Below are 24,381 nucleotides of genomic sequence, written 5' to 3'. Positions count from 1 at the left end.
TTTTTCAGGAAAGTGCTGTTTTGAATACTTCTGAGATATTCTGCTTTGAATGGTAGCTACTAATGTTTTACCTCCAAGAGAAGAGTGTGCAAATTTCTGTCAGCCTAGGTGCTCTGAAAGGCTGCAAAAACTTCACGAGGGGGAAAGTGAACAGCCACAGGTTGTTTCAACAGTCAGTCCAAACAGCACAGAACAAGGGACTGAGTATAGGGAGTTAGGTAAGAAGTTAGAGTTAGGAGGCTGAACCTCGAGGGCAGTGCTCTCCAGATTACTTGGAATGGACTACTGGGGTAGTAGTGGGCGCAGATAAGATAATGATGTTTAGATAGGTGCATGAATACACAGGCAATAGAGGGGCACGGACCATGTGCAGGCAGAAAAAAATTGTTTTAATTTGGCATCATGTATAGCACAGTCATTGTGGGCTGAAGGGCTTGATCTTATGCTGTACTGATCTGTGGGGGAATGCATACGTAGCTGTGTACATGTCCTGAGATCATGTATCTAGTGATAGGCTGACAGACAGGAGGTTGTGGCTCCAGAAGAGATGGCAGGATAGCGTATTGCCTCCTAGGTGCTCTGAAAGGCTGCAAAAACTTCACGAGGGGGAAAGTGAACAGCCACAGGTTGTTTCAACAGTCAGTCCAAACAGCACAGAACAAGGGACTGAGTATAGGGAGTTAGGTAAGAAGTTAGAGTTAGGAGGCTGAACCTTGAGGGCAGTGCTCTCCAAATTACTTCCAGCATGGTCTAGCGTGGTCAGAAATGGAAAGTAGGGCAGATAAATTTGTGTCTGAAGAGCTGGTTCTGGGAGTAAGGATTCAGTTTCTTGGACTGTTGAGATGTTTTCTAGGGTAGAGGTAACCTGTTCAAGCAGCATGAAAGGCTTTTAGGAGTGATAGTGTGTCAAAAGCCATATGTTTCTGCAAGGATGAAGGGTAAACTTGACAAGTTTAGAGAATCTTCGCTGACAATAGATACTGAAGCTCTGGTCAAGAAAAAGAAGAAAGCATACGTTGAGTTTAGCGGCGTGGGATTGAATGAATCCCTTAATGACTATAGAAAGATAAAGAATGCTCTTAACAGAGCAATCAGGACAGCACAAAGGCAGGGTACAAGATGGATTTCACAAGTAAGCTTAAGGAAAATCCCAAGAGGTTCAATTGCTATATTAAGAGTAAAAGGGTGAATAAGAAGAGAGCAGGTCCCCTTAGTGATCAGCAAGGCCACCCATGTCTTGATCCACAGGACAGAGATAAGGGAAGTCAGTGGAGATGTTATGGAGAACATTCCTACTGCTGGGGGGCAGATACATGCAGCCCTACAGGGCATTAAGGTGGATAAATCCCCAGTACATGACTGAGGCCTCCTCAGACTTTGTGGGTGGCTAGAGAGGAAATTGTGCAGGCTCTTGCAAAGATATATACTTCATTGTTAGCCCCTCATGAAGCTCCCAAAGACTGGAAGGTGGATAACGTTGTTCTGAAAGTGAAGCAAGAACAAGCCAGGGAGCTATAGACCAGTCAGCCTGATATCAGTCGTGGGGAGGTCACAGGAGAATATTCTGAAGGACAGGATCTGGATTTCAATACAGATGCATGAGGTGACGCATTTTGGAAGTCAAACCAGCATAGACTTATACTATGAATAGCAGGGCACTAGGGAGTGTAATGGAACAGAGAGACAAGTGCACAGTTGTAGAAAGCGGCGAAAGCATAGTGGTGAAAAATGTGTTTTGCACACTGACATTCCTTAGTCAGGGCACTGAGTATAAGAATTGGGACATTATGCTGTAGTTGTACAAGTCGTTGGTGAGGCTGCATATGGAGTACTGTGTACAGTTTTGGTCACTCTGTTGTAGTAAAGGTATGGTTAAACTGGAAAGAGTACAGAAAAGATTTACAAGAATGTTGCCAGGATTAGAGGGGCTTGAGTTATAGGGAGAGGCTGGCCAGGCCAGGCCAGGCTAGGTCCTTATTCCTGGGAACTCAGGAGAAGGAGGGGTGAATTTATAGAGAAATGTTTAATATTATGACAGGCAGAGACAAGATGGATGGTAGCAATATTCTTTCCTCAGGGTAGAGGAGACCTAAACTAAGGGGCATAGATTTAGAGTAAGATGGGGAAAATTTAAAAGAGACCGGAAGGGCAACTTTTTCCATAGAGAGTGGTGACTAGGTAGGCAATGAGCTATGAGCTGCCAGCGGAACAGGTTGAAGAAGATGCAATAATAATATTTAAGTAGTACTTGGACTGGTACATGAAGGGGTAGGATTCAGAGGGATACGGTCTGAGTGCAGGAAATTGGCATTAGTGGGTGGACACTATGGTCAGATTAGACTGGTTGGGCTGAAGAACCTGTATTCCTCTGCGACTCGAGTGATAATGAAGGCTTTGAGCTATGCCCCTCAACACCACGGTGAGAATACTACCTCAAAACTCACAAACTCACTCCAACTATAAAGCTAAATAAAATCAAAACGTAATTGCCACAGCTGGCTTAAAATTAAGTCTGAAGATTCATTAGAAGGGGCTCTGGTTCAAATTGATTTCCCAAAATATTCAATGTTTATGTTAAATAATCTGTCTTGACTTTACTGTGGCGAAGTGGTTTAATTAAACTATAAACAGACATTCAGCATTTGTTTATGATTTTCAGGAAGCTTTACAGAATTCACAAATGAGCAAGTTCCAAAGCATTCTCAGCAGAGATGTAATATTTCAGTTTTTTTTTGCAACTAAATGCCTTCAATTCCAATGTTTTCACACTGAAAATGTGCTAACTGAGCCAAGTAGATTGAAGACAAACATTAAAATAATTCTCAAAATATTTTGGAGATGGCAATGAAGATTCACCTGAGTGGTTTGTAGAATGGCAGATCTATCATAGGAACAGAGATTGAGTAGACCAGACAATGTTCTCAGATTGTTGAAGAAGAGCTGGTGACCTCATTGAAACTTCATGCATCTACTGAACATTGTGCGTATGCTATGTTGGTACCAGAATGTGTAACAACACTTGTAGGGTTGCCCCTAGCACATCTTTAGGAGTGTTGGCTGTTAATGCAAATGACATATTTCACTCTAAGTTTCAAGGTACATATGTTAAATAAATCTGATTCTGAAATATGACTTACAAAGTTCTTTACAGGGCTCAGCAGGCTGGATGCAGGATGGGATGTCTTCCCTGATAGGAATCTAGAATGGGGCAAGGGGGTCAGTCTCACAATGAGGAGTAGGCTATCTAGTACTGAGAAGCAAGAAAGTAGATGGCAGGGAATCTTTGGAATTCTCTATTCAGAGTTGCTGTGGAGACTCAGTCACTGAGTTCATTCAACACAGATTGATGGATTTCTTGATATCAAGGGAAATGGGGATAGTACTGAAAGTGAAGCTGCAAAAGCTCAGCCAACATCTTGATGAACAATGAATCGGACACAAAGGGTTGAATGGCCTATTCCTGCTTCTAATTCTTGTGTTCTTTTGTTACATCTGTTATATGGTTTAGTAGCAGGAACACAGCTCAAAGACAAAAATGTTGCTTTCAGTGGCAACTCATTAAATGTTATTCATTGGCATCAAATGGAAGTCTGCTTCATAACTCCATGCAACTTTAGTTTAATAACATCGCTAGGACTGGTTCAAACTTTGAACAGTAAAAGACAAGAATAGATGCCAGTCTTTCCTACTCAATACACAATTGTTTCTTGTTCTGTCTTTGCACTTAGGATTCCATTTCTGCAAGTTGCAGTGGGCTGTGCGGCCCTTAGAAGTTTCACTTGCACCTTCCTGTGCTACCACTCACTGCCAGAGAGATATTAGCCCAACAAAGTCAAGGCAACATTCAGCTCCCTCAGTGGAAGCACACTTTGAAGCAACTTTCTTTCTGCAGGACCACTGGAAACTGCAGCTGGGCTCTTGGCACATTCCCTTGTGGTGCTGCAAATCCCACTGGAAGAATGCAATAGAGTGATGCTGGAATGAGAACCGTGAGCCTTGATATAATGCTGCTAGGAAGAGTAGAATGTGCCAAGGGAATTAACAACATTAGTATTTATTTAAACAAATATTAACTTGGAATTATTTGGCTTTGAATGGCTTTCATATTAAACAATGTGCCAATAACTTAATTGTTCCCCTCCAAACTCCCTTAAGCCTTATTTCAGCAGTAGGATGGGACCTCTCTGAGATGGTATAGTACAAGTGCAAGGAATGAGTTAGTAGAAGCTATTCTCCAAGAATCTGAAAGACATCAGCAGTGTGCAAAGGGATTTAATAGGATGTTTTCCAAATACCGCTACTGTGCTTGTTAAAAAAATTTAAGGGCATCAGTGGCTTGACAATCTGTCAAATGATTGGCAATGTGCACCATTTCTACTGCAGGATAGATTTCACTGCTTTCAGTTGAAAAAAAATGAATGCTACTGGACTTTGTGGTTTTCCTCCCAGCCAATGAGCATTCACAACTGTTTATCTGGACATTTATTATATGTACCTAGCAGAAACTCACACAGTCACAAGTTAACCCAATAACACAAGACTAACTACATTTCATAGGCTGCAAAATCTTTGGAAATGAGAATTTATGTAGAGTTTTTATAATGAACTGCCAAAATGGTACTATCAAATACTGATAAACAAGGTGCATTCAGCTATTTGAAAATTACAACTGGGGTATCATAGAATGATATCGTAAAAATAAATCATCCTAATGTGGCTTTTTCAGTAATGGTGAAGCTGTGTTATGGCTTCTTTGGGTAGATTTAGCCTCAAGTGGCAGGTAGCTAACTTCAAGGATTGTCGTGGTGGAGAGGCTTGTGAGTTCTTGAGATCCCGACAGCGATTCCGCTTTGAGTTTAGCCATCTGGCAGTTAGATCCTGGTAGGGTCAAGGGGGAGGTTCCAGATAAATAGCGAACCAACCGAGACCTCAACAGTGGAGCTGGCGGAAGATGATGACACGTCACAACGGCAGTGGAGGCAGAGGAAGGCTGCAGCGGTGAAAGGTCTCACGTTGCCTTTCATTCCACGCCACGGGACACCGACCCTGATCTGTCAAGGAACTTGTGGTGACTATCCATGCGTCAGCCTCCTCACGTTAAATAAAGTCACGCACAGACATTCTCTGTAAAGGGAATCAATCCACCCTAACCCCCCGCCCCCACCGCCCCCCAGGAGAATATCATACTTGATTGAAGTGATTGCACTACGTACTACTACACATTTCCACAGTCAATGTGTCAGGTCATTAGAGGCAAGTTTCCACAAATGGGATTGTTGTTATCAAGCCCCATCGAAATAGTAAAACTTACCTGGAGTTTGAAAGCATAGTGACCATCCCTGGTAACAACCAAACTCAAAAACTATGACACGTCAGTAATGCACATTAGTTGAAACAATACAGCACATGTCTATTTTATGTCTATGTGCATCTTAAGCGTGGACGCTGCAATGCAATGAAGCCAATCATCGCTTTTCACATGAAAGCATTGGGCTGCATGTCAGAATTTCTAGCCCACCAGAAAGTTATTTTTTACAAAATTTACTTTTGATTTAGTTGTGCAAAATTTTCATTATACCTGGAGGAGCACAAGAGTTTGGAAAAGTGAACCTATTTGTTGAAAGTATTTCAATATTCCCTTGTAACTCTTTTGTGAAATTTAGCAACATAAAAATGTATAATACCTTTTTGTTTATATATTAACATTTCTAATAACATTATATAGCTGCTGTCCTGTCCTAAGAATGTCTCAATGCACTTTACTGAGAAATAATTAATTTAAAGCATAATTGTTTTGGTTTTATAGGCAAATACAGCAGGACGGCAAGGTCAATGAATAGCAAAGAGCAAGAATAAGATGACTGACTGGCTTTCATGCTGTAAACTGAGGCATTCCTGGAGATTGTCACACATTACCGATGGATCTGATACAACTATCTGAACAGGTTGAAGGGGAATTGTTCTAATATTCTATCACAATATTCTATATTGTGTGGTTAATTCCTGCAGTGGAATTTCAGATCACAATCTTTTGACTTGGAGAGAATGCCACCTTCGAGCCAAACTACTATGCCACTTTAAAACAGCAATGTCAACTTTTTACAGCTATTTTAAAATCAATTCGTTAGCATTTCTTGGAACATTTTCACCTGTAATTCCAACTTCAATAAAGGCAGCTTAGATTCACATCAAATCAAATTTCACATACCCTGGCTTGCCCAAGGTAGTCTTCATCCAATAAGTGTAGACATGTCTGTGGGACAATGCCACGTAGCAGTCGAGAAGCATGAAAATACCTCTGAAAGCTCAATAGTCTTTTCACTCTTTTCTTTGAGCCGATTTCACCTGAATGAGCAGCTGCTAAAAATCAGAGAGAAAGATTAATATAGAAATAAAAATATAAAATACCACACTCAAATGAAATGCAGCCCACAGTAAAACATTTGATATATTATGTCTGAATTGCTCTTCCTTAGTTCTAACCAAACAACAGGCTACTCTCTGGCTGGCAAACAGCCAAAAAATGTGTTTGAATCAAAAATAGCATTGTGTTAGCTGTTATTACAGATATAACTGTTTACATTAAACGCTTTTTTCAGGGCACAGTTTCCAATAATTTGCAGAAAATACCATTTAACAATTAGAAAACATTGACATATGTAAAATACAAAAATAATAAAACAAAGGAGAGTAAAAGCTATAAAATGCTGTAAATAAATAATTAGTGATAGCCCTTGTTGTTGAATAAAGTTTGAGGCAAAATTAGTCTCAATGATCATGTAAAGTTGATGATTAGCAAAATGCAGTACACTTTACATCCAACTTTCTTTTACATTTTCTTTTCTAGCATAGCAATTGTTTGTAAATCCTCAAAGGGAAGGGTAAATGATAGCAAAGAAGCAAAGACTCACTTGCCATTTTAAAAAGTTTATGCTGCAAGACACTGTTGCCTCAGAATTAGGCTGTTGATTCAAATCTCACTCGAGTTTGAGCACAACATCTCGGCTGAAACTCTAGTGTCAATGTGCTGCTAGGGATGCAATGCTTCATAAAAGATATTCAATTGAACTAAACTGCTATCTGTTCTCTCAGCAGATTAAAATACCCCATAATGCTACTTAAAAATAGAGATCAATAATTCCCTATATTTGGCTCCTATTTATCCATCAATCAACCTCGCTATAAAGAAATTTCTGTCTCTGCTGTTGGTGCTACCTCATTGGACACAGATTGACTTCTACATTTCATAAGTAGTAGAAGGAGTAAACCACATGGATCCTGGAGCCAGCACTATCATTCAACAGGCTCATGCCCAATTTGATACTTGGCCACATGGCCTGTCTGAACAGTCGTAGACGAGTGTGTTCCAAAAAAATCATTCAGCATCTTCCCCAAATAGAAGCTCTGGATGAACTATGAGAACCTCAATCTGCTGAGGGACAGATCAGTGGCATAGAAGTCAGACAACTAAGAAAGATACAAGAGGTCCAACTACAATCTCCAGAGAGTGTGAAGTAGCAATTCTAGACTAAATTTGAATCACTGAAAGATGTTTGACAGCTGTGGCAGGACTTGAATGCTATTACATCTTCAAAGTGAAACCAAGTGACAATGTTTCGCTCTCAGGTGAGCACAATGCCTTCTATGGTCACTTTGACTGTCAAAATATGGAGGAACTTTCATAAACTCCACCAGCCCCTGATGACCCTGTGATTTCAGTCTCTGAGACCAACATGAGGGCATCCTTCAGGAGGGTGAACCCATGGAAAGCACTCAGCCCAGGTGGTGTATGTGACCGCGTATTAAGGACCTGTGCTGATCAACTGGCTGGAGCATTCACTGATATCCTTAACCTCTTGCTTTAGCAGTCCAAGGTACCCACCTGCTTCAAGCAGGCTTTAATTATACCAGTGCCTAAGAAGAACATGGTAATCTTCCTCAACGACTTCTGTCCAGTAGCACTTAACATCACTGTGATGAAGTACTTTGAGAGGTTGGTGATGAAACACCAATACCCTCGAACAAAGAGTAGTTGATACTGCCTAGTCCATCACGGGTAAAACTCTCCCCACCCGCTATACAGAGCACTGTTGCAGGAAGGCAGTATCCAAGCTCTCTTCTTGCTGCTGCCACCAGGAAGGTGGTACAGGAGCCTCAGGACTCACACCAACAGGTTCAGGAAGTTATTACTCAACCACCAGCTCTTGAACCAGAGGGTTCACTCACCCCATCACTGAGCTGCTCTCCCATCTATGGACTCACTTTCAAGGACTCTTCATCTCATGCCTTCAACATTTATTGTTTGCTTGCTTGTTTGTTTGTTTGTTTATTTATTATTTCTTTCCTTTTCCATTTGCATAGTTTGTTGTCTTACACACATTGGTTGTTGTCTGCCCTGTTGAGTGTGGGCTTTCATTGATTCTACTGTAATTCTTGGATTTCCAGATCAATCTAGAGAACCTTTGCTCTACCACCTCTCAGGCAAATGTATTTTCTTGAATACGGAGACCACAACTGTATGCAAAACTACAAATGTGGTCTACTTCAAGATCATCTTACTACTGTACTTACTCCTTTGCAATGAAGGGTAACATTCCTGTTTGCTTGGTGGACCTCATGCTTAATTTGTAATTACCTGTAAAAGGACACTCAGAATTCTCTGAACTCTAACATTTCAGTCAAAAATCTTACTCCCTATTTCACACCACTTCTCATCAATAAGCCTTTGTTTAACCTGTTTGCAACTCTGTAGATTCCATCCTCACACTTCACATTCTAACCTATGCTGTGGTGCCTTCAGTAAACTGTGATGCTTACACTGTCCCTACATCTATCAACAAGGTACACAGTAAATCCCTGGGGGTCCAGCAACGATCTGATGCACCTTACTGGTTATGGCTTACCAGATGTCTCCGACATCAGAACAGCAATCAACTTTTTGTTAACTATGGGATTGCTTGGGGTACAGATTTATTTATGGAGGTTTTCTGGAAAATTATGATCTGTAATGTTGTTCCTTATCACTTTATCAATATGAATCAAGTACAACTGTAGGTGTAAATGAGATGCAGTGGGTGTTAAATCTGTTGTATGTGTACATTTGATCGGAACAATCATCCTGTTTGTATAAAATGCTCAGCTCATGTTTCTTGGCCCCTTCCCCTTTCTGAAAACAAATTCTTTCTTTTCTCTTTTCCTGTCAGCTATGCAAGACCACACAAGTTTATCATTCACTGACATACTCTGCTAAATTGATGAATTTCACATTGTTTGCCACAACTTTGATAGCACTTCCATTTTCCCAGTACTGTCAGGATCTAAAGTTCTGTTAGAGAGTTGGGGCTGTATGTACCAAATTTGACATGTCAAAAGAAACCTTTTAATTTTAGGGAAAAAAAACAAAATATCCATACTAAAACTTTAAAGTGCACACTTGACTAATTAGATGGCAACTAAATTCCACCATATATCTTAATGCTTTTTGAGGCTACTTGTTGACCTTTAATAGGACTGGTCCTTCCCCATGCCACAACTGAACCTATTTTATGATTTTCACATAATTAATTTATCTTTAAGATCAGTTGGAAAGTTACTGGTTAGTGACTTATGTGTTTCCATAGTGGTGAAGGACAGGGAATTCAAGAATTTAAATTCAGGAGTGGGGATGCATTAACAAGTCAGGATGATATTCTGTTTGGAGAATGACAAGTGATGGTGTTCTGTGTCCACAGCTTTTGGTTCTTCTTGGTTGCAGGGATTAAGAGTTTGGAATGTGCTGCTCTAAGAGCTTAAGTGGGTAACTGCAAGGCAGACGGCACATACTGCAGAACTCTGTCAGGAAAGGAAGAATATTTAGGTGATGAACAGCCGGTTGTTTTTGCTTGGATTGTCTGAACATTCGAGTGCTTTTTGAGCTGCATTTATCCAAGCAGGCATTCCACCAGACACTGACCAACTTGTGCCTCACAGGTGACTGAAAGGTTCTGGAGGGACAGCAACCAAGTCACTTGGGGGAACTCATGGCAGGGTTCTTCTCCTTATTACCTTCATTGCTGATCTTTTAACAGGATGAATTTGTTCACATCTTTTAATGGTCTTTTGTTTCCCTCCTCCAAAATCAAGCAGATTCTTTCAGAATTTCCCTCCCCTTAATTAATCTCTCTTTCCATCAATTTTGCAATTGCAGTTTTAACTTACCAATTACAATGGAGGGGCAGAGAGAAGGCAGAAAGAAAGAAATGGAAGAAATGGAATGTAAAGAAAGATGGATGAATGGGAAGAATGGAAGTGGATAATTTAACAGAAAGTGAGAAGAAAAATAACTATTAAAATAAAAATTAGGAAGGGGAAAGGAAAGAGCAGTGGGAGGCTGTTTACAAGGGGCACAGAATGAGTTCAGGGCCAGCATATTCCTAATAGAGTGAAGGGCAAAGCTATTATGATTAGGGAACCCTGGTTGCCAAGGGATATTGAGATTCTGGTCAGGAAAAGGAGGCATCTGTCAGGTTCATGCAACTGGGATCAAGCAAGTCCTTTGAGGAGTACAAGGAATATGGGAGTCCTTTTAAGAAGGAAATTATTACAGGCAAAAGAGGACATGAGATATCCCTGGCAGGTATGGTTTAAAAATTACAAGTATATTAACAGCAAAAGTGTAACTAAGGAGAGGATAGGTTCCTGTGAGTCAATGTCGTAATCTATGTGTGGAGCTAGAGAAGATTGGCAAGAACTTAAATGTATACTTCTCATCTGTATTTCCCATGGAAGCTAGTGTGCTCAGGGAAGGAAAAAGTCCTGAATAGATCAACATTATGAAGAGATGGTGCTGGGGACTGATTAGATTTATCGTAGTATATTGTTACTGGGACCCTGGCAGAGATTTTTACATCATCGTTCACCACAAGTCTGTACTGGGAGAGTGCACTATGGCTATTTTGGTGCTTTTCTACAAGATCTGTAAGGATATGCCACTGGCCAGTGAGCCTTACGTCCGTGGTGGCGGTAAAGCTCCTGGAAGGGATTCTGAGGGACAGGACTTATCTGCATCATGGAATTTAACTTGGACAATCATGAAGTAATATATTTTGGCAAGTTAAGCCAGGGAAGAATATACACTGTGAATGGCAGGGTCCTGAGCAATATTAATGAACAGAGAGACTTCGGGGTACAAGTACACATTTCCCAGAAAGTGGCAACAAAGGCAAACTGGGTGGTGGAGACACTGAAGGGCATGCTTGACTTCATCAGTTGTGTTCAAGCTGGGATATAGTATTATAATTGTTCAAATTTGTTATAATACAACTTGGTGAGATAGAATGGATTATTGTGGGAAGTTCTAGTTGCCACATTATAGCAAGGATGTGATTAAGCTCGAGAGAGTGCAGAAAAGATACACAAGGATGTTGCCTGGACTGGAGGTTTTTGAATTCTATCGAGAGATTTTGATAGATACATGGAGGGCAAATGTTTAGAGGGATAAGATAGGTACCTTGGGCTGAAAGGCTTGTTTCCATAGAACGATAGAAACTACAGCACAGAAACAGGCCCTTTGGCCCTTCTTGGCTGTGCCGAACCATTTTCTGCCTAGTCCCACTGACCTGCACACGGACCATATCCCTCCATACACCTCCCATCCATGTATCTGTCCAATTTATTCTTAAATGTTAAAAAAGAACCCGCATTTATCACCTCGTCTGGCAGCTCATTCCACACTCCCACCACTCTCTGTGTGAAGAAGCCCCCCCAATGTTCCCTTTAAACTTTTTCCCCCTCACCCTTAACCCATGTCCTCTGGTTTTTTTCTCCCCTTGCCTCACTGGAAAAAGCCTGCTTGCATTCACTCTGTCTATATCCATCATAATTTTATATACCTCTACCAAATCTCCCCTCATTCTTCTACGCTCCAGGGAATAAAGTCCTAACCTATTCAACCTTTCTCTGTAACTGAGTTTCTCAAGTCCCGGCAACATCCTTGTAAACCTTCTCTGCACTCTTTCAACCTTATTTATATCCTTCCTGTAATTTGGTGACCAAAACTGAACACAATACTCCAGATTCGGCCTCACCAATGCCTTATACAACCTCATCATAACATTCCAGCTCTTATACTCAATACTTCGATTAATAAAGGCCAATGTACCAAAAGCTCTCTTTACGACCCTATCTACCTGTGACGACACTTTTAGGGAATTTTGTATCTGTATTCCCAGATCCCTCTGTTCCACTGCACTCCTCAGTGCCTTACCATTAACCCTGTATGTTCTACGTTGGTTTGTCCTTCCAACGTGCAATACCTCACACTTGTCAGTATTAAACTCCATCTGCCATTTTTCAGCCCATTTTTCCAGCTGGTCCAAGTCCCTCTGCGGGCTCTGAAAACCTTCCTCACTGTCTACTACACCTCCAATCTTTGTATCATCAGCAAACTTGCTGATCCAATTTACCACATTATCATCCAGATCATTGATATAGATGACAAATAACAATGGACCCAGCACTGATCCCTGTGGCACACCACTAGTCACAGGCCTCCACTCAGAGAAGCAATTCTCTACCACCACTCTCTGGCTTCTTTCATCGAGCCAATGTCTAATCGAATTTACCACCTCTCCATGTATACCTAGTGACCGAATTTTCCTAACTAACCTCCCATGCGGGACCTTGTCAAAGGCCTTACTGAAGTCCACGTAGACAATATCCACTGCCTTCCCTTCATCCACTTTCCTGGTAACCTCCTCGAAAAACTCCAACAGATTGGTCAAACATGACCTACCACGCACAAAGCCATGTTGACTCTCCCTAATAAGCCCCTGTCTATCCAAATGCTTGTAGATTCTGTCTCTTAGTACTCCCTCCAATAACTTACCTACTACTGACGTTAAACTCACCGGCCTATAATTTCTCGGATTACTTTTCGATCCTTTTTTAAACAACGGAACAACATGAGCCACTCTCCAATCCTCCGGCACTTCACCCGTAGACAGCGACATTTAAAATATTTCTGCCAGGGCCCCCGCAATTTCAACACTAGTCTCCTTCAAGGTCCGAGGGAACACTCTGTCAGGTCCCGGGGATTTATCCACTTTAATTTTCCTCAAGACAGCAAGCACCTCCTCCTTTTCAATCTGTACAGTTTCCATGGTCTCACTACTTGATTCCCTCAATTCCATAGATTTCATGCCAGCTTCCTTAGTAAATACAGACGCAAAAAACCTATTTAAGATCTCCCCCATTTCCTTTGGTTCCACACAAAGCCGACCACTCTGATCTTCAAGAGGACCAATTTTATCCCTTACAATCCTTTTGCTCTTAATATACTTGTAAAAGCTCTTTGGATTATCCTTCACTTTGACTGCCAAGGCAACCTCATGTCTTCTTTTTGCCCTCCTGATTTCTTTCTTAAGTATTTTCTTGCACTTCTTATACTCCTCAAGCACCTGATTTACCCCCTATACATTTCATACAACTCCCTCTTCTTCTTTATCAGAGTTGCAATATCCCTTGAGAACCAAGGTTCCTTATTCCTATTCAATTTGCCTTTAATCCTGACAGGAACATACAAACTCTGCACTCTGAAAATTTCCCCTTTGAAGGCTTCCCACCTACCAATCACATCTTTGCCAGAGAACAACCTGTCCCAATCCATGCCTTTTAGATCCTTTCTCATTTCTTCAAATTTGGCCTTCTTCCAGTTCAGAACCTCAACCCTAGGACCTGATCTATCCTTATCCATGATCAAATTGAAACTAATGGTGTTATGATCACTGGAACCAAAGTGCTCCCCTACACAGACTTCTGTCACTTGCCCTAATTCGTTTCCTAACAGGAGATCCAATATTGCATCCCCTCTAGTTGGTCCCTCTATATACTGATTTAGAAAACTTTCCTGAACACATTTTACAAACTCTAAACCATCTAGACCCCTACCAGTATGGGAGTCCCAATCAATGTACGGAAAATTAAAATCCTCTACCACCACAACTTTATGTTTCCTGCAGTTGCCTGCTATCTCTCTGCAGATTTGCTCTTCCAAGTCTCGTTGACTATTGGGTGGTCTGTAATACAATCCCACTAATGTGGCCATACCTTTCTTGTTTCTCAGCTCCACCCATAAGGACTCAGTAGACAAGCCCTGTAATCTGTCCTGCCTGAGCACTGCTGTAATATTTTCCCTAACAAGCAATGCTACTCCCCCACCTTTCATTCCTCTGCCTCGATCACATCTGAAACATTGGAACCCTGGAATATTAGGCTGCCAGTCCTGCCCCTCCTGTAGCCAAGTTTCACTAATTGCTACAACATCATAATTCCACGTGTCAATCCAAGCCCTCAACTCATCCATCTTCCCCGTAATACTCCTAGCATTGAAATATATACACCTCAGAAGATTTTTACCACCAATCACAACCCTTCTATCAGCGGATTTGCTTAAACTTTCAATATCATTTATTTTCACCCCAGCCACACTGTCAGCTCTGGCACTCTGGTTCCCATCCCCCTGCAAATCTAGTTTAAAGCCTCCCCAATAGCACTAACAAACCTCCCTGAAAGGATGTTGGTCCCCCTGTGGTTCAAGTGTAACCTGTCTCTCTTGTACAGGTCCCACCTGCCCCAGAAGAGGTCCCAATGATCCTGAAATCTGAAACCCCGCCCCCTACACCAGTTCCTCAGCCACTTGTTCCTCCTCCAGAGCATCCTATTCCTACCCATGCTGTACAACACTATTAACAATAATCACTAAATGATCTAAATTAATGGTTCTCAGACTTTATTAGTTTACCACCCCTTTGCCTCCCAGACAAAATCCTCTCTCTTCTCTCTCTTTCTAGTCATTACATTAAAACTATAAAGAATTTTGATTCATAATGCCCAGTGAAAGATTCAAACTGCAAATTCAAAGCAGTGACAAGTAATTACAAAATTATTCAAATCTATTTAAAGCTATAAATAAAATTGTTTAATATCAGTAAAACAATTTTCATTAATAATATCAGAATGTACATTAGTAGTTTAACTATTCATTACTTCATTGCTTTTTCATCTTTCAAAGAGATGGATGGGCTTGGTGCAGTGAAATTAGCTTCTCAACATTAGGCTGAATGTCACTCGAAGTCTCAATCACCATGTCCAATGGTTTGCACTCTGTGTTTTGTTGCTTTCAGAAAAATTGGGTGACTGCTCTGAAACCGTGTTCCACTAAATATGAGTTGAAAAGGCAATAAAGAACATCTTGCAAACACGAGGAGTTCTGCAGATGCTGGAAATTCAAGCAACACACATCAAAGTTGCTGGTGAATGCAGCAGGCCAGGCAGCATCTCTAGGAAGAGGTACAGTCGACATCTTGACCTTTCTCGACAGTGCAGGATAGCATTCAGGGATTTCTTTCTGCAGCCAAAAGTCCCCTGATATGATAATTTGAACCTCAGCTTCAACTCAAAGTAACTTTGTAGCAAAATCAGATTTTCCTCCGTCTTTATGCAGCTTGCCCAAAAAGGTCGTAACGACCAGTGTTGAACTTAAATAGGGTTAACTTGGACAGAAATGTGGGGTTGACTGATTTGACTTTGTCAAGATTCACATCATTTCCATCCAATTGAAGATAAACTTCATTAAACTTTACAAATATTTCTGACAAATTAGCAATACCATGCCTAATATTCTTGAGTTGATTACTGAAAGAAGCAATTGAGTCTTCAAAGAATTTTATCACAGTTTCAAAAGGTGCATAAGAGTGTCTCAGGCAGTTTCCATTTGAGAGCCAAATGACTTCTGTGTGCAACAAGCATAAAAATTGTTCATTGTTCTCAATGCAAAGCTCTCAAAGTAGTTGGGAATTGAAAGCACGGGATTTGATAACAGTATTTTAATGATTTGTGCAATCGATCACATAAGTTTTTTATGACAAGATGTTGTCTGTGAATTATATAGTGTATGGTAAATATATCAGGTACAGCTTTTTTAAAGAAAATAAAAAGCCTGCATTGATGTCCTGCCATTGATGGTACCCTATTAAACAAGAATGTTGGTGAGTGGAATGTCCTTCTCTTTGAAAAATTGCTAAACACCCAAAATCTTGACTCCCTCTTCGTAACTGTTTTTAATCCCCTTGCAAATAACTACTCTTGAACCATGCTTTCACATTTTATGAAGTGGATATAAAAAAGAAGCAAAGAATCATTGTCTGGCAAAGTTGACTCATTGAACTGCAGAACAAATTCTGTTGTCCTAATAATGTCTTCCACATTCTCTGAAATTTCACCTACTCACATCTGAACAGAGTTGTTGCTGGGCAAAATCACTTTAATTATTTGGTCTGGTGACTTAAGCAACACTGTACTCAGAATCCCCCTTACTGCTGGCAGAATCAGTTCTTCTCCAACTGCATGGGGCTTTCCAGATTTAGCAAAGAGCAATGAAATGATTCGGGAGGGTTTAAACTAATTTGCGAGGGGGATGGGACCCAGAGCGATAGAGCAGTGAAAGAATTGCATGGAGTAAAGCCAGATCTAACATACAGAGAGGCTTTGAGGAAAGAGAAGCAGAATAAATGGTGTAAAGACAGTAAGGTAGAAGGGCTGAAATGTGTGTACCTCAATGCAAGAAGCATCAGGAACAAAAGTGATGAACTGCGAGCTTGGATACATACATGGAATTATGATGTAGTGGCCATTACAGAGACTTGGCTGGCACCAGGGCAGGAGTGGATTCTCAATATTCCTGGATTTCAGTGCTTTAAGAGGGATAGAGAGGGCAGAAAAAGGGGAGGAGGGGTGGCATTACTGGTCAGGGATACTATTACAGCTACAGAAAGGGTGGGTAATGTAGCAGGATCCTCTTTTGAGTCAATATGGGTGGAAGTCAGGAACAGGAAGGGAGCAGTTACTCTACTGGGGGTATCCTATAGGCCCCCTGGTAGCAGCAGAGATACAGAGGAGCAGATTGGGAGGCAGATTTTGGAAAGGTGCAAAAATAACAGGGTTGTTATCATGGGTGACTTTAACTTCCCTAATCTTGATTGGCACCTGATTAGTTCCAAGGGTTTAGATGGGGCAGAGTTTGTTAAGTGTGTCCAGGATGGATTCCTGTCACAGTATGTGGACAGGCCGACCGGGGGAATGCCATACTAGATCGAGTACTAGGTAATGAACCGGGTCAGGTCACAGATCTCTCAGTGGGTGAGCATCTGGGGGACAGTGACCACTGCTCCCTGGCCTTTATAATTATCATGGAAAAGGATAGACTCAAAGAGGACAGGAAAATTTTTAATTGGGGAAAGGCAAATTATGAGGCTATAAGGCTAGAACTTGCGGGTGTGAATTGGGATGATGTTTTTGCAGGGAAATGTACTATGGACATGTGGTCAATATTTAGAGATCTCTTACAGGATGTAAGGCATAAATTTGTCCCGGTGAGGAAGATAAAGAATGAACCATGGGTGACAAGTGAGGTGGAAAATCTAGTCAGGTGGAAGAAGGCAGCATACATGAGGTTTAGAAAGCAAGGATCAGATGGGTCTATTGAGGAATATAGGGAAGCAAGAAAGGAGCTTAAGAAAGGGCTGAGAAGAGCAAGAAGGGGGCATGAGAAGGCCTTGGTGAGTAGGGTAAAGGAAAACCCCAAGGCATTCTTCAATTATGTGAAGAAAAAAAGGATGACAGGAGTGAAGGTAGGACCAATTAGAGATAAAGGTGGGAAGATGTGCCTGGAGGCTGTGGAAGTGAGCGAGGTCCTCAATGAATACTTCTCTTCGGTATTCACCAATAAGAGGGAACTTGATGATGGTGAGGACAATATGAGTGAGGTTGATGTTCTGGAGCAAGTTGATATTAAGGGAGAGGAGGTGTTGGAGTTGTTAAAATACATTAGGACAGATAGTCCCCAGGGCCTGATGGAATATTCCCCAGTCTTCTCCACGAGGTGAGAGAAGAGATTGCTGAGCCTCTGGCTAGGATCTTTTTGTCTTCGTTGTCCACGGGAATGGTACCGGAGGACTGGAGGGAGGCGAATGTTGCTCCCTTGTTCAAAAAAGGTAGTAGGGATAGTCCGGGTAATTATAGACCAGTGAGCCTTACGTCTGAGGTGGGAAAGCTGTTGGAAAAGATTCTTAGAGATAGGATCTATAGGCATTTAGAGAATCATGGTCTGATCAGGGACAGTCAGCATGGCTTTGTGAAGGGCAGATCGTGTCTAACAAGCCTGGTAGAGTTCTTTGAGGAGGTGACCAGGCATATAGATGAGGGTAGTGCAGTGGATGTGATCTATATGGGTTTTAGTAAGGCATTTGACAAGGTTCCACACGGTAGGCTTATTCAGAAAGTTAGAAGGCATGGGACCCAGGGAAGTTTGTCCAGCTGGATCCAGAATTGGCTTGCCTGCAGAAGGCAGAGGGTGGTGGTGGAGGGAGTACATTCAGATTGGAGGATTGTGACTAGTGGTGTCCCACAAGGATCTGTTCTGGGACCTCTACTTTTCATGATTTTTATTAACGACCTGGATATCGGGGTAGAAGGGTGGGTTGGCAAGTTTGCAGACGACACAAAGGTTGGTGGTGTTGTAGATGGTGTAGAGGATTGTCAAAGATTGCAGAGAGACATTGATAAGATGCAGAAGTGGGCTGAGAAGTGGCAGATGGAGTTCAACCCGGAGAAGTGTGAGGTGGTACGCTTTGGAAGGACAAACTCCAAGGCAGAGTACAAAGTAAATGGCAGGATACTTGGTAGTGTGGAGGAGCAGAGGGATCTCGGGGTACATGTCCACAGATCCCTGAAAGTTGCCTCACAGGTGGATAGGGCAGTTAAGAGAGCTTATGGGGTGTTAGCTTTCATAAGTCGAGGGATAGAGTTTAAGAGTCGCGATGTAATGATGCAGCTCTATAAAACTCTGGTTAGGCCACATTTGGAGTACTGTGTCCAGTTCTGGTCACCTCACTATAGGAAGGATGTGGAAGCATTGGAAAGGGTACAGAGGAGATTTACCAGGATGCTGCCTGGTTTAGAAAGTATGCATTATGATCAGAGATTAAGGGAGCTAGGGCTTTACTCTTTGGAGAGAAGGAGGATAAGAGGAGACATGATAGAGGTGTACAAGATAATAAGAGGAATAGATAGAGTGGATAGCCAGCACCTCTTCCCCAGGGCACCACTGCTCAGTACAAGAGGACATGGCACTTTAAGGTAAGGGGTGGGAAGTTCAACGGGGGATATTAGAGGAAGGTTTTTTACTCAGAGAGTGGTTGGTGCGTGGAATGCATTGCCTGAGTCAGTGGTGGAGGCAGATACACTCGTGAAGTTTAAGAGACTACTAGACAGGTATATGGAGGAATCTAAGGTGGGGGCTTATATGGGAGGCAGGGTTTGAGGGTCGGCACAACATTGTGGGCCGAAGGGCCTGTACTGTGCTGTACTATTCTATGTTCTAAATGTAAGAAATGCAAAGTATCACCGTTCTGTTGTGAAGTGCTGGCAAACATGTTTTCTGTTTCTGAAAGTTCTCATGACATAACTGAAAATAAGCCAAGTTCTTGTTTGCTTTTTCAGAGTTTTTCTCTTCAAATATTCCAGGAGCCTAGACAGTTTTATTGCCTCATTTGAATAAACTTTTTCTCACAACAGACACGCTGGCTGCTGTTGGTTGCTTGGTGCTGGTATAAAACCACATTTCAGATACTCCGTACTATGCTGTCTACACATCTTTTTCAGTCTGCGTCTGCCATTTTTGTTATGGATTAAAAACCATGGTCAATCACTTTTTGTTTAAATCCAATCTCAAGCGCTGCTATCAAAAAAGGGGAAAGTTATAATGTCATCATGTATCAGGCAAAAACACCATACCTTAATTCACAGGAAATGCGTCACTGAGTGATTCGAGTATGGGAATTGTACTTGTTACACTGTACTACAGTAGCAAACTGCAATAATTTGCAGGCCAGGCCCAGAAATAACAGTTTCTTTCACCCAGATTTCTTATGGCAAGCTAAATACAGAGTGCCATCTTGCTTCTCATCAACTACAACATGCTTTGAGCAAAGTCTAAGAGAACAGTGGGTTAAGCAAGAGGTGAGGTGATTACATGATTATTGTAATCAATTATGAGGCACCAAGGTTCAAATGCTTATAATAAGTAATTCATTTTTAAAATTATGCCTGTGATCCCTCATCTGCCCCCCCTTTTATTGAGCACCCCCCCCCCCGGCTGTCCTCTGGGGAGGGCAATATCACCAACTTTAAGAACCACTGATCTAATGTAGAGTGGGGGAGGAGAAGAAATTGTCGGTGATAGCAACAAAGTTGAAAAGAATGGAAATTTTAAATTGGAAACCAAATCCTGTAAATATCCCTGAAGACAGACTCTGTCTCTGTGAAAAATAGCCTTTGCAAATGCTGAAGTCCCAGATGTCTAATGTTTCTTAATAATGGAAGTCTAGACTTCTTCATGGATTTGAACTTACTGCTGAACTTCAGTGAAATTTTATTTCATAAATTAATTTGTTGGTGGCACGTTAGTGTAGTGGTTAGCACACTTTACAGTACCGGCGACCCGGGCTCAGTTCCCACCACTGTCTGTAACAGTTTGTACATTCTCACCGTGACCATGGGAGTTTCGTCCAGGCACTCTGGTTTCTTCCCACTGTCCTAAAATGGTTAATTGGTCATTGTAAATTGTTCCATCATTAGGCTTGGGTTAACCTGGGGGCTACTGGGCCAGAAGGCCTACTCCACGCTGCATCTCAATAAATAAACTTATACCTAGATAATTTTTCCAGATTAGTTCTGACTAATACAAAAAGAATATTTTGTATTTTGAGATAAGATAGGGGAAGGTATTATCCACTTGAATGTGCATTAATTTTTAAAAATAAACACTTCCAAGATTTCAAGAATTATGATTCGAGATTGTTTATTGTCATTTCCTGTACACAAGTGCAAGGAGAACAAAATAATTGTTACGCCAGATCTGATGCAACACAAAAAACCTGGAAAAGATGAAGAACGCAATACTAAAAAAAGCACACATAATAAATGTAAATACATACAACCAATGTATGTATATAAGCTATTATATGTCCATAAAGTGACACTAGGCTGTACACGAGGTGACTGACGGGAAATGAAGTAGTGGTAGAGTTAGTGGATGGAGGTGCTGATCAGACTTACTGTTTGAGGAAAGTAACTGTTTTTGAGTCTGGTGGTCCTGGTATGGATGCTACGTAGCCTCTTCTGTGATGTGAGGTGGACAAACAGTCCATGAGCAGGTATGTAGTATCCTTCATGAAATTATTGGCCATTAATTGGGTCTGAATACATGTCCCTGATGGCAGGTAGGCTGCTGTCAGTGATGTGTTGGGCAGATTTAGCTGTCCATTGTACAGCCTTCCTGTCCACTGCAGGGCAGTTCCCATACTAAGCAGCAATGCAGCTTGTTAGGATGCTCTGTACTGTGCATTTGTAGAATGAATTGAGTATTGATGCGCAAAGTCCAGCTCTCTTCGGCCTCCTCGGCAAGTAGAGGCATTAGTGAGCTTTCCTGATTGTGTAGAATGCGTTCTGGGACCATGAGAGTTTGTGCAAGATGTGCACTCCCAGGAGTTCAAAGTAAATGTACGTATATATTGTCATATACTAACTTGAGATTCATTTCCTTACAAATATTTACAGGAAAAATATACAACAGTATTTTACCGAAAGCTCTATGAACAAAGACTGGCAAACACCAAATGTGCAAAAGACGACAAACTGTAAATAAAAATAATACTGAGAACATGATTTGTGAAGATTTCAGGATACACAAGCACAACAGCTACTGCGAAGATGGAATTTTGATAATTACTATTTTATATAGAAGTAAAATGAGATTAAATACAGTATCAACACATGCAAACTGGTATCGTCACAAATAATTACTTAAGTGCTATTTCTTGCTGTGCATTTAATTAGAAAAACATTTTAAAATTCTGCAATTTAAATTAAACACAGAAGATCTGAAGTTCAGCAATCTAAAACATTCCAAAAGCATTTCAGCAATTTAATTAAGCCAATGTGCATGCTCCACTTTTTTTTGGAGGCTTTCTATTTGAAGCTTACACTACATAAAGCAGGAAGCAGGTGCTAGCTACAATGCTGTGTGTATACGAATGCTACAAAGTCAGTGTAGGAAATGGACTTTAATCATTTGAATGCTCTAATTTTGTACTTATGCCAATAGCGGGGATTATTTGACATGAAAATTTTCCAGGATATTTGGAAAGATCTGGAATGACACTTCAAAGCATGCAAGCCAGGAATTGCATATGGCTGAAAATTAATTAGATACAGGAACCGTTACACCCAACTGATTGCTAATCGTTGAGCTCATTAACACATGGCTTATATGAACATAAGCAGCAAAGAAACTCTACAGCACACTGATTTTATTTCTAAAAAATGTACATTTCATTCAATAGTACCCTATTAATGAAAACAGTATAAGTAACCAATGGACTTCATATATCATAGACTGGTCTTATAGGTACATGGTTCCCATATTAAATTTCTACATAATCTTTCTACAATTAAGTATTAGCCGGCTTGCTTTCATTTTCTTCTCCCTCTCTAAACTAAAAAACATTTACTGCATTCTATGTGAGGAGTATTTTCAGAAGTTTATAAACTATGGAATGGCCAAACCAAATTTTAGTCAGTAAATGTATTCAGTGTGATGAATTGCAGCCAACCCTTTTCCAAATGTACTTCCCTTAAAGAGACAATCCCTGCTGTTGAGGTAATAGAAGCTTAACCTCAGAGTAATCTTACAGAGATGTATTGACCCATAGTCCTGAGGTTTTCTCTGAAAATTCATAATTGCTACTTTATTTATGGGCCATATTCAAAGAATCATCGTATCCTTACAGCATATGAGCGGACTATTTTGTCTTTTGTACTTAAGCCAATCTTTGCAAGTCAGTTCCAAGTTCTGGCTCTTTCACTAAAGCCATACAATTTGTTTTCCTTTGAGTACTTATCAAATTGCTTTTTGAAAGCCACAATTGAACCTGCTTCTACCATCCTTTCAGCCAATGAATTCCAGAGCACAACCACTCATTGCTTGAGAAAGCTTTTCCTTACATCATCTTTGTTTTTTATGCCAATCACTTTAACACTATGTATTCTGGTTCTGAGGTCATGCCCAATGTTCGTTCTGTCTATCAAGCAACCCTTGATCTATCAATCTTCCTAATTCTTTAAATTCATACTTTCAACACCTTTGACGTAAATGGTACACATGGTCAAAAGTGGGAAGTATTTTGCTGAGGGACAAGTTTTATTTCAAAAGGAAGATTGCAGATCAATTCCCAGAAAGCACATTTCTTTACTTTAAAGCAAATTCAAAATTGAAGCTGCAAGATTTCAACAAAGTAGCTTCTACTGAATAAAGACTCTGGTCTCTGAGTTTTGATGGTACTTACAATTTAGAAGACGAAAGTCAATGACTGGATATGATCCGCGGCGTTCAGAGAGAAGCCCTGCTTGCCCTCTCACTCGTGCATTTCCTGGGAGAAACGAGATTACAGATAAAGCGTTTACATCAGGTGCAATGCTATATGTATTCACCATCACTACAGAACTTCTGTCCTCCACATATATAGTACAGCAGAATATGCTGTCAGGGATGCTCTTGCCTTTTTGTGTTTGCAGACTGAATCAACACTGAATCAGAGAGAATGCAAATTTCATCATTTTTTAATAATATCACTTCCAGTGTGATAATTTTCACTGGTGTTAAGGCTTGTTTAATCAGGGCTAAACCTTTGGTAGTGTGGATGGGTATTATTATTCAACAACACACACAAAATACTGGAGGAACTCAGCAGGCCAGGTAGCATTTATGGAAAAGAGTGAACAGTTGGCATTTCAGGCCTACAGTCCTAATGAAGGGTCTTGGCCCAAAACATAGACTGTACTCTTTTCCATAGATGCTGCCTGGCCTGCTGAGTTCCTTCAGCATTTTGTGTGTGTTGCTTGAACTTCCAGCATCTGCATATTTTCTCTTGTTTGTTATTAAATACTCTCTTTAGCCTTGATGAAATGTGAGCAGTCCCATTTCCTCAGAAGGCCATGCAAAGAAAAACAATGAAACTATGCTCATGGTTTTATTATCCTTTTGCATCAGGATAGATCAAGAAGATGGCTTACTACTATCTTCTGATGTACAGTAAACAATGTCCTTGCCAATAGTGACCTCATCTTGGAAATGAATAAAAAAAGCTTCCCCCTTAATCCCACATGCATATCTTGCTCTTCCTTTCTACTTCCACACAACGTAATAACAGTAATTGTAGACCTTGCTTTGCTGTCTGAGGATTCTCAACTGATTCCTGTTCGGTCTCCTGCCCCTGCAGCTGGGTG

The 24,381-nt window shown here is 40.9% G+C and overlaps 1 protein-coding gene across 2 annotated transcripts in view; it reads right to left on the bottom strand.

The window, feature by feature from the left end:
* Window positions 1-24,381, bottom strand: part of LOC134342376 (3',5'-cyclic-AMP phosphodiesterase 7B-like) — a 173,070-nt gene that overhangs the window by 31,334 nt on the left and 117,355 nt on the right. Inside the window, exons 3-4 of one of the 2 annotated variants that reach the window (XM_063040432.1) lie at window positions 23,442-23,525; window positions 6,209-6,360 (exon numbers count right to left, since the gene is read on the bottom strand). In XM_063040432.1, the coding sequence (XP_062896502.1) occupies window positions 6,209-6,360; window positions 23,442-23,525 (236 nt within the window). The remainder of the gene's footprint in view (window positions 1-6,208; window positions 6,361-23,441; window positions 23,526-24,381) is intronic. The other variant, XM_063040433.1, reaches the window with a different exon arrangement.

Source organism: Mobula hypostoma, chromosome 2 (assembly GCF_963921235.1).
Source record: "Mobula hypostoma chromosome 2, sMobHyp1.1, whole genome shotgun sequence".
Taxonomy (NCBI): Eukaryota; Metazoa; Chordata; class Chondrichthyes; order Myliobatiformes; family Myliobatidae; genus Mobula; species Mobula hypostoma.
This window is presented reverse-complemented; position numbering and strand designations above follow the sequence as displayed.